At 34.8% G+C, this 18443-nt stretch overlaps 1 protein-coding gene across 3 annotated transcripts in view; it reads right to left on the bottom strand.

Annotated features, from left to right (window-relative positions):
* The window catches only part of WDR19 (WD repeat domain 19), a 47666-nt gene that overhangs the window by 19285 nt on the left and 9938 nt on the right, over nt 1–18443 (bottom strand). For 2 of the 3 annotated variants that reach the window (XM_075024558.1, XM_075024548.1), the window contains 19 exons: nt 16366–16478; nt 14914–15087; nt 13656–13726; nt 12742–12914; nt 12524–12638; nt 11684–11790; nt 11145–11267; nt 10053–10202; nt 9357–9504; nt 8533–8737; nt 7817–7976; nt 7101–7211; nt 6716–6825; nt 5662–5719; nt 4580–4726; nt 4386–4468; nt 2851–2934; nt 1605–1751; nt 1051–1175 (listed from right to left, as the gene is read on the bottom strand). In XM_075024558.1, coding sequence (XP_074880659.1) covers nt 1051–1175; nt 1605–1751; nt 2851–2934; nt 4386–4468; nt 4580–4726; nt 5662–5719; nt 6716–6825; nt 7101–7211; nt 7817–7976; nt 8533–8737; nt 9357–9504; nt 10053–10202; nt 11145–11267; nt 11684–11790; nt 12524–12638; nt 12742–12914; nt 13656–13726; nt 14914–15087; nt 16366–16478 — 2404 coding nt within the window. The remainder of the gene's footprint in view (nt 1–1050; nt 1176–1604; nt 1752–2850; nt 2935–4385; nt 4469–4579; nt 4727–5661; nt 5720–6715; nt 6826–7100; nt 7212–7816; nt 7977–8532; nt 8738–9356; nt 9505–10052; nt 10203–11144; nt 11268–11683; nt 11791–12523; nt 12639–12741; nt 12915–13655; nt 13727–14913; nt 15088–16365; nt 16479–18443) is intronic. The other variant, XM_075024568.1, reaches the window with a different exon arrangement.

Genomic DNA, 18443 nt, shown 5'->3' with positions numbered 1-18443 from the left:
GATTATCACCTGAATTATTTTCACAGTTTAATAATATGCCAGTATATCTGTATCATACAGAGCAAGACTCAGGACCAATGTAACCGTGTGGTAGCAGGGAATACTACTTAGTCTTCTAACCAAGACTCCATTTTACTGTACATGTCTAAAACAAATACAGCCATTACTCCAGAGTTAGTTTTAAACCCTTTTTCTACCCACTTAGATTACAATTTGAGACACCCTATTTTGGACAGAAGGAAGAAAGCATAAGGAACAGTAGAACAATAGTGGCCACCTTGACAAGCAGCTGCAACAGTACATCACCAAGCTAGCTGTTGCCAAGTTTTTATAACCTTCATAACAAGAATACATTTTTTAAAGGAAGAGATTAATTGAAAATATGAGACAATTTGGTAGATAACGTATGTGGAACTGTTTCCACAGAGAGTAGTGCCTGACACAGGTGAAAAATATAAAGGTTATTGCAAATTGACAAGCTGGCCACTGACTGACTTGATGGCCTGAGGTAAAAGTCAGCTTCTCAGTAAGGTCTCCTTTTTGTCTCTCGCTGAGACAACAGGAGGCCACGAAGACCCTTAAAGGGAAAAAAAAGGAAAGATAAGTGACATTCACATGTAAGAAAAGAGCTAGAACCATGAAAAAAGGAAAAGAGGGAATAAAAATGAAGAACTGTACCAGTAAAATTCTCAGTTTTGGAAAAGCAGTGCTACATATGTCAAGGTCAAAGAAAGGGATTCCTCAGCGGACATAAGAAAATAGTCTAGACAAATGCTTTATCTCTATGGATAAGCAGGAAAAGCTCTAGCACAGGCAAGATTTGAAAACAACCTAGACTGAAGACCAAGGGAGATACCTAAGCTGAAAACAAAGCCTAGCTTGTAGGCCTGAATTAGACACAGATTGCCAAATCTGTCCATGGTGACTGGAAATGGAAAAGGCTGGGAAACAAAACTTCACATGCCTTGTTTTATGATTTCAAATTGGTCTAAACCAATTAAAAGAACAACAAAACATATTGCAAACAAACCATTAACCTGGAATACTCACTGATGATATCAGCATAAATCTCCATCTTGTTGTGTTGCTGAGCTAATGTGAAAGCTTCATTATTGCACTTGGACATGACCAGAAACTGGATGGCAGAACCATAGTCACCAAGCTGCAGAAAGAATCTAATCAGAATGAACAAATTAATACCTTAGTACTAATTAGCATAATGAATACACCATAGGTTTTAGGAATATATATTTTGTGTCATACAAATATGACGTATTTCTGATTTATTTTAGATCTCGATTATTTTAAATAGGTTACTAAAATTAACTTAGTATAAATAATACAGCATGGCAACTTTTATTATTGTCCAAATTTATTACTTCAGGTTAATACATTTTTAATCAGAAAGTTAAAAAAAAGAAAAAAAACCCAGTACCTGCTTAGCTGTCCAAATTTTAGCAAACCCAAATCAATAAGCTGGAATATATAGTCACTGGCCAAGTACCAATAACCAGAGTCTGATACGTTAGCAAGCCTCACCAACTTCCAATAGGTATGGCCTCTTTCACCCTTTGTTCTTTTAACCCACATAATATGAATGTTACCTGGCCACCATCTTTGCTCCATCAAGAGACTGTGTTTCTCTCACAATATTAACAGCCTTTTCAGGATTATTAAGGTGATCCAAATATAGTCGAATTACACTGTCCCATTGTTTTGCATGCTCATAAGCTATCACAGCTTCCTTGTACCTGCAAAATAATGGTTCCATGTAAGTTTTTCTAATTTTTAAGTAACTCTTTACAATATGGTGTGAAAGAAACAGTATTTTATTTCTGAGAGGTTACTCTGTGACACCTTCCTTTCAGTTTGCATATAACAGCCTTGTTCTGCATTTAGTATGTTTTTTTGTCTCTATTTCATTTTGTCTTGGGAGAATGAAAGGCAGAGACAACAGAAAAATGTCTACTACAATACTGTTGACCTACTCTGCCAGCATCCCTTTTGGTATATCTTAAAAGTGGTTCATCTGTTCCATCAGCAAACATCATCTGTTCCATCAGCTCCATTGAAATCACTTGGGAGTGAAAGAACAATAAAGACCAAACAGATGATAACTAGTTGTACAATTTTAAAAATAAGACTTCTTTTCTGTTTTGTAAACAAGATCAAGAAATTTTTTTCTTTCTCACACTATGCAATTGATGCAAATAGTATTTTCTAGTCTCATCATCACAAACACTTAGCTTTGGTGTGTTTCATGTTATAAAGCATCATTGTTCTGAAGCACATTTACTTACAGGTAAGGACTAGCGGAAACTACGTTCTGTGATTAAATATAACCTATTTGGGGCTTTCATTTCAGCCAATAATTTCACATTATTCAATATTTTGCAAGTGCAGCCATTAAGATGCTGCAATAATTTGGTTCTAGAATGAAAAATTTTCTTTCATGATTACTCCCCCATTGAATGACTTTTAAAAATCACAGCTAAAGAGTCATTAGAAACAAACGCAACTTCAATACTCTGCTAAGAGGAATATTGCATTGGGTGCAGTACTTTAAAAACTTTAATGATTTTTGTTAAAAATATATTAATGCTTAGACAGGAGAACAATCAATTAGAAACACATCTTTGATACTAGTCGAAGGTCCTTAGATTATGTTTAAAATCTTTACAGAACACCTTAAGTTTATATATTTCAGAATCCATTTTCACAAGGCTATTTAATGCAAAACAAAGTCTCTCTTTTAATTTATTTTACAAAAAGAGTAATGTATAATAACAGTAACAACAACAACAATAATAATAACATGTTTTATAAAAAAAGATAGGCATTCAAACGTACCTGCCATCTGCTTCTTTGGCCTTTGCATACTGTAGGTGAATCTTTGGAGATGAAACGTGAGGAAGAAGTTCACCAACCTTTGCCCTAGAAATACATGAAAATAGTTATTTAATAAATATATCTGGTTTCAAATTTTCTTCAGTAAACCAGGCATATTTATATCAACACTGAAAAGGAGGCTAAAAAAGACGTAACTGAACATAATGTATAAGCTTTGAAGGCACTTTAATATTTTCAAAAAGCTGCACTTTATAAGAACTGGAAATTATAGACTGCTTCATGAACATACAGGCTTAAAGAAGGAAGTTTGAAAGTGTAAGTTTCAAACTTAAAGCTTAAGTTTGAAATGTGCAAGCATAAGAAGTGCGAGACCAAAAATTTTAACCTCCAGTATTCTCTAATTAATCTACAGAAGCAGCACAGTATTAAAACAGTAACCTGAAAGAATGTGCAAAAGGGTACAAAAGACCACCAGTACAGATGCAGTTGTGATCACTCCCGTGACCGTGTGCTTAAGGCCACAGGTTGTACAGAGGACTCTAGGCAGTTAGAACCAGATTCTCTGAGTGACGCCATCCATAACAGCAGAGTGTGTAAGAACACAGAACTATGTCAGTCCTTCCATAAATCTAGCTTCAGGAGTTGCACACCGTGACACAGTCTATAAGAGCCAGCAAACTAAGCAGTGGGCCTTTCAAGACAACGATATGAGAGACTGAAGAGAGGCTGACCTTAAATCTCACCTCTCTGCCTAAAAAAGAGAGCACTACCCAAACTGAACCTCCTTCTGCTAGGGTAAACAAAGCTTGTACCTCTCACTGTCCAAATCAAGGCTACCATTATATACAAGCTATCCTACTTAATGAAGTGTTGTCTTTGTTCTGATGCCACTGGCACTTCTATGATGGAATAAAATTTTCCTTAGTAAATGAACATAATATTCCAACCCAATTTTTAGAGCACTCGTATGAAAGAGGAGGGGTCTTTCTGATCTCTGCTCCAAACAGTTCTTAATATTAGAAGTCCATAAAATGTAATTAGGCAAGAATTAAGGCCTTAAATCTCTCAGTAAGTTGTACTTTTCCACTGCAAACTTGACAATAATCAAATTCACTTTAAAAAAATTAAAAATGTATTGAACATAATGCCAGCAATTTTGATTATTCATGATACAGAACTCCACTTGAACCAGCAACTTAGAAGCATTTCCAACTGTCTGAATATTCAGTCTCAGCTATGTATTTTATAGCTGAAGAAGTTTAATGAAATAAACAGTAACACACGCAAAGGACTTGAAACTGCAGGTAACGTTAAACATAACAGAAAAAAAAAGAAAAAAGGAAGACTATCTCCCACTTACAGCAAGACTATATCTAAAACAACATAAGCTTCTGAGAGAACATTCTTCTTGTTTAAGCTTGGGGGAGGGAACAATAAAATCAATGAAACATAATCAATGAGACATTTGTGCTATTCAGAGAATCATTCCTTTCCAAAGAGCACCAATACAACACTTCCCTGAAATCAGTACTTACCAGTTTTTACACCGGATGTATACTGATGCTGCCTTGTCATAATATTGTCCCTTTTCATACAGCTGAGCAGCTTCTGAAAATTGCTACAATATTGGAAACCATTAAAATGTAATTTCTAAATTAAGATTACAAATAAATAAATAGCTTAATGAATTCACATATTCAGCCTTAGCTTTATTAACTCTTTTGAATACCTTCATACTCTCCAGAATAGCTCCACAGTCTCTTTTTAGTAACCTACTGGGATGTTTAATGGCCTGGTTTACCCCTCGACGGATATCTCCCATACGAATGGACATTTGAGCCACTCCAGCAAGGCAAGCTTCATCATGTTCCTGGTACTGGCAATCAAATGAAAAGCAATAACTATACATTATACATCAGAAATATCAGGTCACAAAAGGCACAGTAACCACGCACTGAAACAAATTAACAAAACATTACATGGACTTAGTTAAATCAATTTTTGTCTCAAAATTCTTGCCTAGCTGCGGTTGTCACTTATTTAGAAGAACTCAGCTTATTTTTCTTCTTAAGCTTTGTCTTTAATTTTTACATTTTACTTACAAGATCTGTCCAGACCAAGCATACACAAGAAGAATCTGTTTTACAAATAACTTAGTACTACTGTCTTCTTTCCTCCAAAACCAACAGTAGAGAAAAAGAGAAACTACAAGCAGGATTATTTCCTTTTTTTTTTTTTTTTTTTTTTGAAGGTGGTACGGCTGATATTTCATAAAGCCAAAATGGCTTGAATTCAGAAAACATTGCTATTTGCCCTATTATGTTCCCCTATTATCATTTAAGCTGCTTCGTAATAGACATTTTGCAAATATTAGGGGAAAGAATGCCAGAATAAGGGAGGATCTGCTGAAGATGATGTTTAGTTTCTAATACAATCCTTGCTTGTCTTTATATAATGATTCAGTAAAGAAGAACAGAAGGAATAATTAGGACTTTTGTTATAACAATGAAAATCCTAGCAGTATTTTCTCTGATATTTGCACATCTATTATGAAACTGCTCAAATTATAAAAGCCTAAGTCTCATTATGCCATGTTAATACAATGGCAATACTGCTTTATACCTAGAGAAAGCATAATTCTGTATATTAAAAATAAGAGAAGTGCAAAGACTACTATCCCAAAAGCAACAGTCATATAGATTTAGAGCTGAATAAAAAAACCAAAACACCTGAATTCAAATGAGCCTGAAACATGACAACTTAATGTGTAGTATGATAGTACAAACGCTACCATTACTAAAAAGGAATTACCTTATTGTTTCCAGTGATTCCCTTCTCATAATGTGCCAGAGCGTTAATATAATCACCCCTAAAAGAAAACTGGAAGTTACATGGAAGAATATTTTTAATAGGAAGTGATGGTTACCTTCCTACCACATACATTATGCATGTATCTTGCACGTCTTGCTTTAGATATAACAACTACATACAAGGATGTGAAGTATGCAAAAGATGGACAGTAACACAACATGTCATGGCACTCAATTCCATTATACTGAGACCAATAAACCTCCCTTGAAAGACAGGCAAAGAATCTATCTGCACAGTACACCTCAAAAATCCCATCTCTACTTCCACATTTTTCTGGAAAATAAATGAAACTAGCCTTCTAAAATTATTTAGAATTTTCACAGCATAAACACAAAGGCAATTTTTTTTCTTAAGTACATTCAGAACTGAAGTTACAGTTGGTTGCATTGCTTCAACTGCCTCTGTTCCTTTCTGTGATCAACAAGTGTCCTCTCTCAGTGCCAGGGGCACTGCTAGGGGGAAGGAGTTGTCTAAAAACTCTATTAATAGATAAGAGTTTTTCCTCTTGGTTTACACATTAAACAGACCAGGTTTCATCTGGGAAGAATTAGCTATAACATAGACTTTAAAATCATGGCAAATGGCTAATACCATCTCTTTCAGGGACTGGCAGCCTTGAGTTTTGGCACTCCTCTACCTAAAATATGTAAGAAAATGAAGGCTACTGGGTATTTAAGGAAACACAGGCAAAAGGCAAGGCTTTTGTCCAATGTAAGAAGTGTTAAATGGTGTGAACTTTATTTTCCAAGCACTTGTCTGCAAGGAAGTATTTATTTAGCAGAAGATATTATTATATAGTGGACCTACCAGTTGCAACATATGTCTCTAGCATGAAGTATTCCTTACAAAACTACTCTTCCTCATACTATAGCTGCAAGACCTCACAGAATCCTCTCTCAGCAATGCAGTCAGCTGAAGTATCTCAATTCTATGTTCTAGTGAGCATGAGTATTGGTTTAATATTCTTATACAGCAGCTTTACAGGAGAACTTACGTGAATTCAAGCTGCATTGCATATTCCTTTGATATGAAAGGGATTTGGTCTGGGGCCAAACGCTTAGCCAGCTGAAGTGCACTGTCCCAGTGTTGCAAGTCTTTTCGCATCTATTAACAAAGAACAGTAACATTTTCTGATGCAAGTATCAAATTCTGAATTCTAATACGAACTTTATATTATTCTAAATACAAATATAGAGCTAGTCTTCTAGAAAGATTCTGACAATTTGAAAGAGAGAGAGTCATCCTAAAAGAATGTCTGTCAGTCACACAATGGCAAGACCAAAACCACAAATGGGCAGAATTATCAGAAGGTAAAATATTCCAACATTAAGGTGGAGATGAAAACAGCAGAAAAAAATTTACACATCTTAAATGAATACCTCAAGAGCAGCAATAGGACAGGAGGATGCCAGATAGAGATCCTGAGCCAGATTAAAATCACTAGTAAACATGGCAAGATGTCCTGCTAAAAGGTTGTGGTCTTCTATTCCCTGTAAAAAGACATAATAGGTGCAAAAGTAGCCCAAAAGAAAAAAAAATACTGTTATAGGTAACAATCTAGTAAGCACATTAAAGCAAAATATCCTTGCATTTTACAGTCATGTGTATCAGATTCTACAAACCAGAAAAAGCCCTCACTTTCTTACTGTTGCTCAAAGTCACTACAGCCAACACTAAGATCAGCAATTTGCAGAACTATATTTTTAAGGTGCTATTTCACATACACTTTTAGATGTATAATTGCAATCTGTTGTTTGGTGTTTTTTTTTTAAATAATAGCAGCCTTAAACATTTTCTTAAAAATAACAAAGGGAAAAAAGTCTCCAAATGCCCAAGACATGAATATATTCTGCTGCTCTGAAGCAAATGCAGAAAGGAATGTTGTGCATTCCAGTAGAGATTGTAACCACTTCAAGACAAAACCAAGCAAGAGTTATGTGGTTTGGACACTTTCTCCTCTATACCTCCTCCCTTGAAAATAATTCACCTTCTATTTAAAAATAAACAAAATCCCCACAAAAATAACAATTCAGCAATTCTTAAAGAAGAATTAAATCACCTTATTTCCTATTTAAAAGGGACTCTACATTTTTACCTTTATTTGCTCTAGTGACATCACCATCCCAGCATTACCAAATGTCCGATAAACACGTATTGCAAAATCCACCTCCATATGATGTAAGCAAGCTTTGGCCAGCTCATTCCAACCAGACTGGTCATTCAGAAGTCTGCACACCTCCCATGCTTCAGAAAACCTATACAAGGTAAAAAGCGTTTAAAACTAGTATTACTCATACCTAAAATTCCCTCTAAACACTTTTTTTCCTAATACTATGGTAGGGAAAACATAAAAAGCATTTGTTTCTAAACCATGGAGAAAGAGTTGTGTCAGGAAGAAAGGACAAATACAAATGCATAACTTACAGTTCTCTTTCTACCACACTTTTTCAGGAAACCATCTTCTTTCCCTACTCTGGCATTCTTCCATTATACTGATTTTGCATTGCTTCATTACAGTGGGAGGGGAGTATGGAAGAAGCACCTTCAGCCAGTTTTGGAAGAGCCACTGTCATAGAACCCCAAATTAGTCTTGAAAAAAATTACTTCAGCTTTTACTTGACAGTGGAAAAACAAAAAAGCACCACTGGGTCACTTATTTTGCTTGGTCTGCATAGACAGCTACATGGACCTATGGATCAATCTAATTTATCAATATTCAGCATGACATTTTTAAATCATCAGGATATGCTGTATTGAGCTATAAGCACAGAAGAGAACAATTTACACAATATAATTAAAACACAGATGTACCTTTTCAACATTAAAGTCTGAGAAAGCATTTGTGTCAGCTCATTAGGTCCAAAGTCTTTCAAATTGCCAAGGAAACTGTGAGTGCTTAGATAGATATTGTTTGTTTTTCCACTCTGAGTCTGACAAGTTAATTCTCCATTATACAACAACAAAGGTTTATGGGAAAAGGGGACTTCCGTGCCACCTGCCAAAATAATCTTTGATCCTAGATTCAAAGATCAGGAAGAAAAGAAGACATCATTTAAAAAATCCCTACATGGTATAAAGTGTAGCAAGCAGTCACAGCTGAAATAATGTAGATTTGTAGGGCATTAATTCAAGGTTCCTAATTCTGGTAGTCACCATCTACTGTGTGGTGCATATTTTTCAGTAAAGTAAATATACATAACTTAAATCTTCTAAACTAGTAAGGTCATTTTCCAAACGTTTGTAGGTAAATTTCTTAATATTTCTCTGTCACAAATACAGAAATTGCTATGATTACAATTTTGGTTAACAGTGTAAGTGAATACAAGTTTTGTCACCCCGATCCTAATATTTTCTCATGAACATTTCAAAATACAATTGAAGTACAACATGTAAATTTCAGACAAAAGATTATAATAGCAAGAAGCTTAGGGAATTAAGACCAAAATGCCTTGTTGAAGCTTTAGAGAAACCTACAAAGCAACTAGTTTTCTATTCATCAGTTGCACTTCAAACTTCTGTAGTACTATTTATTTTTATATGCAGTTCTGAAAATATTCAAGACAAATGAAGACTCAGAACATGTTTTACTTTATTAACTAAAATAATGAATAAGTTTTTAAAAGCATTTACAGTACCTTGAATAGCATCCTTATGAAAAACATAAGTGTACACTTTATCATCATCAAAAGCAACAAAAACACCTTTATCCATTGGCCAGTTTTCCCATAGGATTCCTTTAATAGTTGGTGAGAAGTCTGGAATCTCATATAATCTATCATTTACCTACAAATAATGTAAAAGTAAAATTACTAGCAAGTGACTAAGGAGACAAACTAAATATTCATCCCAGTTATGATTAAAAATAAAAAGAATATAAATAGTGCAGAAATATGAAAATTATATTAAGAAAAAGTTTTCTTAAAAGCAGCGATTCTGAATAACAAAATAGTTTTAATTCAGAAGGGAAGTAAATGGAGAAAATGCACATTATATGAATGTTATTTACTTTTCTTAGAAAAAAGGTATAGGGACAGGCAGTGAAACTGGCAGTGTTTGTTAATGGGCTAAAATATTTGTATTTGAATACACAAACACATACATTTCTGAAAATTACTGATCAGGAATTTAGTATAATGAAATTGTCCTGATCTAATATGACAGATTTTATTTTCTTACATTACCATTAAGTTATCTTCAAGCCTCCTTGGCAATTTCTTCTACCAGCATCAATGTTGGAGTGACAAAAGCTTCTTCATTCTCTATTAAAAACACTATATAGTTGAAGAGCCTGCTTGCAAATATAATTGTATGGGTATCCCACACTAACTTACTGGACAATAGACAAAGCCATCACTTTTGTCATCTATGAAAGCCAATCTGGTTCCATTGGGATCTGGGAAAATTTTTCTCACACTGACAGGATGCCGATATTCATTCACATATTGCCAGTCTTCAATGTAGAAATAATGGATAACCCCAGTCTAATGAGAAATAACAGAAAAAGCTAATAATGACATCAGTAAGTGGCAAGTAGATAATTATCTTGGCTGTAGTTTCTCCCATCTTAGATTGCTAAGCATGAAGAGTGTTTAAAGAAAAATACTTCCAGGTGGTTTTTGTGGAGACAAGCTGTATTTACTGTACAGTTCTCTAAACAGGGGAAATGCCTGCCTTGTTGCTGACAGAAGCTTAACTTTCAAACAAAGCTGAAAAATTTGCCTCCAAGGAAGAACCACACATTCTTAAGAACACATGTACCTAATTCAGGAGAGAAAAGCAAACTGATTTGTGATTAATGCTGTATTTCAATCAGTGTTGCACAAAGAACAACACTCAAAGTAAAAGGTGGCTTTGAAGTCAATTGTAAAATTTGCACATATCAAATTGATCAGTTTTGAATTTAGTATTTTAAATTTACCAGTACCAGTTTAGGTACTGAGGAGCTGGGAAAGGCCTCAACTGCTGCAAAACCACTCAAGTTAATAAACCAGTAATAACACCGGAGACAGTGATTCTGCCTTTCCTGTGGAAGGTCAATACATCAGTCTGCATCACAAAGAGCACAATACTACAATGCCAAATGTGGCCTGTATTCCCAGTGCCAGAAAATAGTAAAATAAACTCCCCCTCATGCATAGGAAAATCTCTGGAAAAAAAATCCATGTGTTCACATCCTTCTTCAGTGCCCTCCTAATTCCCATCTTTGTTGAAACACCTAAAAAAATTTCTCTGCTTCTCATATAAATGCAACAGTAAAGGAAGTTGGATGCAATTTTGACTGTATTTGCATAAAATCCTTGCATAGAAAATAATCCACTGTAAACTTCTCAGAAGCACAATTTTTTTGCTAAAAGTATGATTAATAATCCAGATAGAAATATATTCCATCTAAAAAAATCTTTAAAAACAGAAGTAATACTCACATCTGTACCATATATGAGGAAGTCACTAGTTAAAGCATGGCACAAAATTCGGTATTTATCATCATCTGCTGGGAAGAGTCGAGTTTCTCGTTCTTCCTGAGCATCCAAACCTTCACTTTCTATCTAAATATAAAGAATAGAATGAACTGAAAAACTCCACTGTTAACAATGAGGTATCAAAGTTTTGCCTGTATCAAAATGTAAGGAAATGAGATGAAAACAAACTTGCAGGTGCATCCTTTAAAAACCCAGCATCTGCTTCTGTCAAATTCCCACAGAGACTTCTAAACTAAAACTTGTTAAATAGTTCACAAGAAAACACTTTTTCTTCACCTGTTCTAAACTAGGTTATGTTTCTAAAGTCTACAGGAACTCAGCTTTATGTTTTAATTAGCCAGCAAAAAAATTCTAAAAGATTTTTAGTTTTTATCTCCATTAACTGAAGATCACTCAATTTTCTCTCATTTTTAAAGTTACATTAACTTCTTCAGCTCAGATCAACTCATTAGTTCAGCACTCCAAATTGCCAGAGCTCTTACCATATGCAACTGGACTTTACCCTCAAAGAGAGCAGCGGCATAATCAGAATTAAGGTGCATACTTGCTACTGTCCCGAGGTACTCCACATCTTTAAGCTTTTTTACATCTAAAGAATTCAAACAGAAAAGAAAAGCTAAAAATTTTTGATTTTCGTATAGGTCTTCGCTCATCAACATCTAAATTTGCAGCTGAGTAACTAGATGTGAAAAACTCACAACTAAGCAGAGGGGACAAGTCACATGTACAGAGACTTTCTTCTTAGCAGAGAACTGAGTAGAAAGTACAAGAGAAACTGTTTTTCTATGCAACTCTGACTAGTGTTCTTACAGTTTTGATTAATTTATTATTAGTCAAAAAAGGTGATGCTTAGAGACACATGAAAGCTTTAAATCCACTGTCTAAAATTTGGACATAGCATAACCAGTTTTTACCTTACCCCATGCAAACAATATGAACATCTACCAAACTGAGAATTTAAACCCTCTGATCATATAGTCCCTAGGTACTTTGCCAAACTTAGTATTTAAAGACACCGTCAAATAATGTCTCAAAAGCCTAGAAGTCCTTCATTGGTTAACAACATGATGTGAAAAAAACCCAAAAGAAATGTTCTACATTTCATTACCAATACCTTGAATGTGAAGTTTTACTTCTATTATTTACAATGCTTTGTCATAACTGCTTCAGTTTGTGAAGATCATTATCTGGTCTTAACAGGACCATACGGCAATTCAAGTTGTTATTGTACAATGTGGAATGTCCAGAACTGCTAAACACAATACCGAATTAATAAAGGCACAATGATGCAGTAGTTTTAAGAGAACTAAATTTATGCTTACTATTCTCTCCAAGTGCATAAAACCAAGCCCGATTGTTCATTCCTACAGCCAAATGATAAACACCAATAGCAACAAAACTGGGCTCTACTTCAACAGAGACTGTGACTGGTAGCTCCTGTAAGAAAACAAAACAAAATAAACCAAAACCATTTTCATCCACTACTAATACTTACTTTAGTTATATCTAAATGAAGTTTAAAAGGAAGAGGTTATCATACTCTCTCCACATGATTGGCTATAGTAACTTCAAGAAGAGAAGTGAGGTATGCAATCCGCGTACTGCAAGCATGTCCAAGGATTGGAAGCTTTGTCAAGAAAACATGGAGGGATCCTCTTCGTGTAGATACTGCCAACAACTGTCCATCATCTGTCCAAGCCAGCTGATCTACACCTAAAACATTCACAAGTTTTTGAAAAAAACAAAAACAAAAACCCCAAAAAACCAACCAACTATTTTACTTTAAAATGTGAAAATGGTAGGAATTCATACCTAGGTATATATGTACTAATGTACTCAAACATAACCAATTAATATAATTCAAGATTAACCAGCATCAATCAAACCAAACCTATAACTTACTAATTTACCATTTTCCTAAGAGTGAAGACTTGATAATAACTGAAGTATTTACAGACATTACAAAAGAAGATAATGGTGGTAACTCATTACCCAAGAACATAGTCTTGTAACAATGTTCTGGAAGCCACAGGCACAAATCCTATATATCAGGATGAGAAAAGATTGAGTATCGTACGTCAGTACAAGAGATGCTGAAAAGCACAAAAAAACCCACCAGAGAAAATATGGGAAAAAGCAGAAACCAGTTAAGTATATTATTTTAGTAATCTGAATATACTGTATTACAGACTCAAAAACCCAAAACACTAACTGATTGAATATTCTGAGAGCTGTACTTCTCTATACTTTGAACAGACAAAATAAAATATGTTCCCAATTTGCTATGGGTCCCCTAATAAATACAAGTTGGGAAAGAAGGAATTTGTGATAAATTCTACATTTACACAGTTTTTCCAACAACAGTACTTTCACTCATGTAAATGGAGTCACCATCAAAATTCTGTTTTACTTAATTTGTAAAAATTTCTATCCTCACGGAGACTGTTAACATACCTTTGTTTTCATCATCCAAGTTTATTATGGCATACATTTCTCTCAGGTCTGACAGATCATGGATTTTAATGCTAAAACAAAAATAAACAGTCATTCTCACTAATATAAATCTCAGTCATCATAAAGAGAAAAAACTCAACCCAATCAAGACAGCCTAATGGAGAAAAAATAAACTCCAAATGCAAAATGCCTTCCTTTTCCTAAAGAGCAACACACACTCATTGTTATCCAACACTCTAAATGGTATATCACTATCACTGTACAAAAAGATTTGTTCAGAGAATGGAAATTTGAGGAAAAGGCACAAATCCAATTTGAAAGAACTCAGAGGTGGGAAACACACACTGTTATTCCCTTTTGACCTGGTATAATACAGATTAGGTTAAAAACACATTCCTGATGGACAAACACCGCTTGAATGCACAGATGCAAAAAACTAGCTTTCAATCTTGCTTCACATAAAAAGGGACAGAGAGTTTACTTATGCTGTAATGTTACTCAATATATGCTAAAGAACCCCTTCAAGAAATAATACTTATTGTACAATAGCTGAAGTGCTTGAAGTTGCACCATGTTTTGCTCATACTTATACCACTCTTGATGTGCAAGTGTCATAAATCAGCAGTCTGTTAAGGTCATATACAGAACTGAGGACAGACAGAATGGTCTGACTCCTACTATCACTCAGCTCCTTTTTCAATGAAGAATTCAGGTATCACAGAATCAGGGAGTAGCAGACAAGGAGCTAAAGGTGATATTCTATCATATGCACAACATATTTTGGAAAAACTCCAGTCTCTTTAACTATAAGTTTCCTTAATTGCTTGCACATTTATAATTTTGTCTAGATTGCAGGTAAGACCAAACACCAGGGAGGAGGATATCAGGCTATCAGCATACTCAGTACAGCTTTAAATGAATTGTTCGATAAATCATAGTAAAGAAATCTGGACATTTTTGTAGCTGAGTAACATAGAAAAAGAAAGAATCAAAAGGAATAATCTATATTAAAGTCTAATTATTTTTTTTTTTGTTTACAATTAACTACAATAAAGTTAAATACAATTGCAGATATTTTGGTAAAAATTAGCTTCTCCAAACTTTAGGTAGAGAGGCAGTTCCACAGAACAATTAACCTCACTTTCTCTGCACTGACTTCTTAGGGAGCCTTGAAGCCTTAGGGAGCCTAGCTTTGATGCCTAACAGCTACAGTTATGTGAGATGAATTCCATTCTTTATACATAAAACTACCACTTACCAATTGTCTCCACATGATGCAGCTTTGTTTAATGACTGTGATATAGCAATGCTGCTTAGATTATCCTTATGATTATGAGCTTGAAAGATTTCTTGACCTATCTCACGAATGTGTGTAGAAATGACTACAAAACACCCTCGTGAGAAACCAATCATAATGTAGCCATCACCATACCTGTTACAAAAAAACAATTAAGAAAAGAGATCTATTTATGCAATATGCAAAATGCGTTTTCTTTCAGACTACTGGGGCAATTGTCAATGCCTCCCTCTAATAGGAAAAATAATCAAATTATGGGAATTTATATATATAATATAGAACAATATAGTATAAAATAGATTAAGTGAAAAACAACCAAAGATTCTTAAAGAACAAAACCATGTTTGTGCCCAGAGTTCATTTATAAGTCATCTTTATCCTCTTTTCTACATCCTATAATGCCACTTTACTTTCAGCAAGCTGCATACATGGCAGTCAGTGATGCCAGGAGAAAGACCTCTGGTATCTTTATTGGAATAAGCATGCCAGAAGATGGAAACTTCCATTTCAAGGTTCTGGCTGACTTGGTCCCATTGAAGCTATGCTAAAAATAATAATGCCAGTCACTGTGCCCTTAAGGCATACTACTGCAAACACAGTGGAAGTACCAAAGCTACAATCTGTGATTGTGAATAGATAGTCTGTTTACTTTTCATAGTGTCAAGTAGAAATAATGAGGTTAAGGCAGAAATAGTGTAAGGATGAATTCAAACAATATCTCGTCAGCTTAGCTGCAAAGAAATCATTGCAAGGGAAACAGCCCAGATATGCATGTTAGACATGTAGCCATAAATTAAGAAGCATATAGCTACAGGTTTTCTTAGACAGTTGTAGTGTAAAGGGATAAACATCAATTCTACTTTGATTGAACAGGCATTAAAAGACATGGTGTCATAATCCAAAGACATAGAAACAGTACAGCTACTTTTTGGGTACAGAGTTGAAACTTCTAGCCTGGGATTTCTTTAAAGGAACATTACCAATTGGACTGCATAGCAGGGAGGCTACAAGAACTTTGCACAACGTTGTAAACCAACGAACTAGCTGAAGTATACAACTCCACCCCTAACTCTTTCATCAGTTACTCATCCAAACAGAAAACAACCTATAAACCCCTCAGTTTAATCTACTGTCAGGACAGCAACAGTATTAGTGTTCTAAAGCTGAGCATACCAACAGTGATTATATTTGAAAAATTTTGCTTTTATAGCTATTGAATTGTCAAGTAAAATGATTACAAAATGTAGACTTCTTTGTGCTTGGAAAGGAATTATTAAAAAGGCTACAATACGTCCAAGAAAAATCCAGTGTAAGCAAGGGATATATGATTTCATTTCCAGCATTAATCAAAACAACTGGGAAAATCTTCAGCTTGTTAATACTAGTATGTTTCATTAAGAAAGTTCTGCTCACCATCTGTAGGTTACAATACTGCCATAAGGCTGCTGAAATTTCAGATCAATCGGGTTATCAGGATCATTCAAATTAAAAAGAAAGAGAGTCTTCTTGCCGACCACTACACTTACCTGCCAATGAATGAAAAGAAGAATTAACTTGGTAGGAATGGCATCACTTTAAAATAAGGCCCTACATCTTCAGTAAAAGATGAGATTTAGGACTTTCAATAATCCTTGAGAATCTCATGGATCTGAATTCTGAATCTTTATTAACAGTGGAAGAGATTTTCAGGATATTCCCCTTGTAAGCCAGTGATTCACAGATCTAAATGCAAGCCCTGCAGAACACACATCTCAAATTCAAAACTTGTTCCCTACAGAAGCATTAAGTCAGCTCCACTTTCTCAGAGGAAAAGGCAGGTCACAGGGGGTTATCCTGTTGGACTACTCTCACTTGAAGTACGTTGTGTTGTTTGATCCACTGAATTTTTATGTAGGAGGTTGAAGCCTATCACAACACTGCTATCTCAAGTAACTTGCTGAGACTTCAAAGATAGAAAGACAATTCCAGAAGAAACAGCATGTTCAGTTTGTAATAGACATGCAATATTTATAGTTTGGTATCAGTCTAGGTGAGTGCATTTTATTTGATGAATCCTATAGAGACGCTGGACTTCACAGTGGAAGACAAGTTGAACTTTGGTTGTTTTTTTAAAGATTATTTTTGTTACTAGAGTGTGCGTTATTGTCAGGCAAGAGTAAAACTCTCATTTTAGAAATAGCAAGGAGCAGCTTATTTCACCTTATTCTTTGACAAAGATACTTTGAAGGGCTATTTCCAAATTTACTTTACATGATCTTCTGTTCCAGCTCTCCTTGTCTAAAAAGAAGACAATGGTTTACTCCTAAAATAAGAGCTGGAAGAATGAAATACAAAGCTAGTATTTTCAAACTGAGAAAAAAGGCATATGTTGACCTAAACATCCATTAATCCAGAATTACAAACTCCAATTCTGACGTATAATTCCTAAAGTTACCCCAAATATAAAAAGTATGTTTTCTGCCTTTTAAAACAGTTTGCTTATAATTCCATTGCAGCTTAATGATGAAGTATTTAACAAATACTATTTCTTAAACTCTTCTAAGAAATTACAGGAATTATTTTATGTTGCAGGGCAAGATGTTAACTCTAGTACTACTTATTTTGATCCAACTTGTAGGGTGTTTTTTTCTGATGTCACAACTAACAGCCTAGAAGTGATTGTTATAAAGCCAAGCCTACCGGATAACAACAGACATGTAGAAAATAAATGCTATGTGGTTTAGAGCTGCTGACAGACCATCTAAGCACAAACAAGAACTACAGAGTTACAGAATGTTCCCTAACATTTTACAGCAAACTTGAGAGCTGTAATAAAAACCTGCAAAGCCTAGGCTATTGCATGACCCAGGAAGCAACAGAACAAATTGAGGCTGAAGTCCTCAGTTCCTGCATTTTCAAAATATCTGTTAATTAAATTTTCCTAGGAAGTAGATAACATTTCACTCCATGCAGAGAGGCAAAAAACTCTTACAGGTCGTTGTCAATGTAAACATGGAGAGAAAGTCTTTCTTGACACCTATACTCCATAGATCAAATCTGTGAGAATTTAATTATGTTGTATAAGGGTATAGATCTGGACAAATTCTAACACAGTACCACCTTACTATTCATGGATTTTCTGTATCTTGTATTTCATTGCTGATCATTTAATAATATGCTCTGCTAATAGTTATCATTACCCCATTTTTCTGTACTTCGCCATTGACTGATGTGATGGACTTCAATTCTATCAAGAAAGATGAAGACAATAAAACCGTAGCCATTTAGACAGACACAGGATAATGCTCACACAAGAAGGCTGACACCAGGGCTTTTAGTCTCATAGATGCTCAGGTTTGCCTAAGATGAAAACTGAGAGCACAGTGATCTGTTCCCAAAAATGACAGCTGAAAATCTGTCTTCTGAAAGGCAGCACCTCTGCAATTTTGACAATCCTGCTCCAGTTCCATCTGCCACACTGAATATACTGTTGTATATTTATATTGTATGTA

This window comes from Buteo buteo, chromosome 1, assembly GCF_964188355.1.
Source record: "Buteo buteo chromosome 1, bButBut1.hap1.1, whole genome shotgun sequence".
Classification (NCBI taxonomy): domain Eukaryota; kingdom Metazoa; phylum Chordata; class Aves; order Accipitriformes; family Accipitridae; genus Buteo; species Buteo buteo.
The sequence above is the reverse complement of the archived record's forward strand: the minus strand, read 5'-3'. Positions and strand labels throughout refer to the sequence as shown.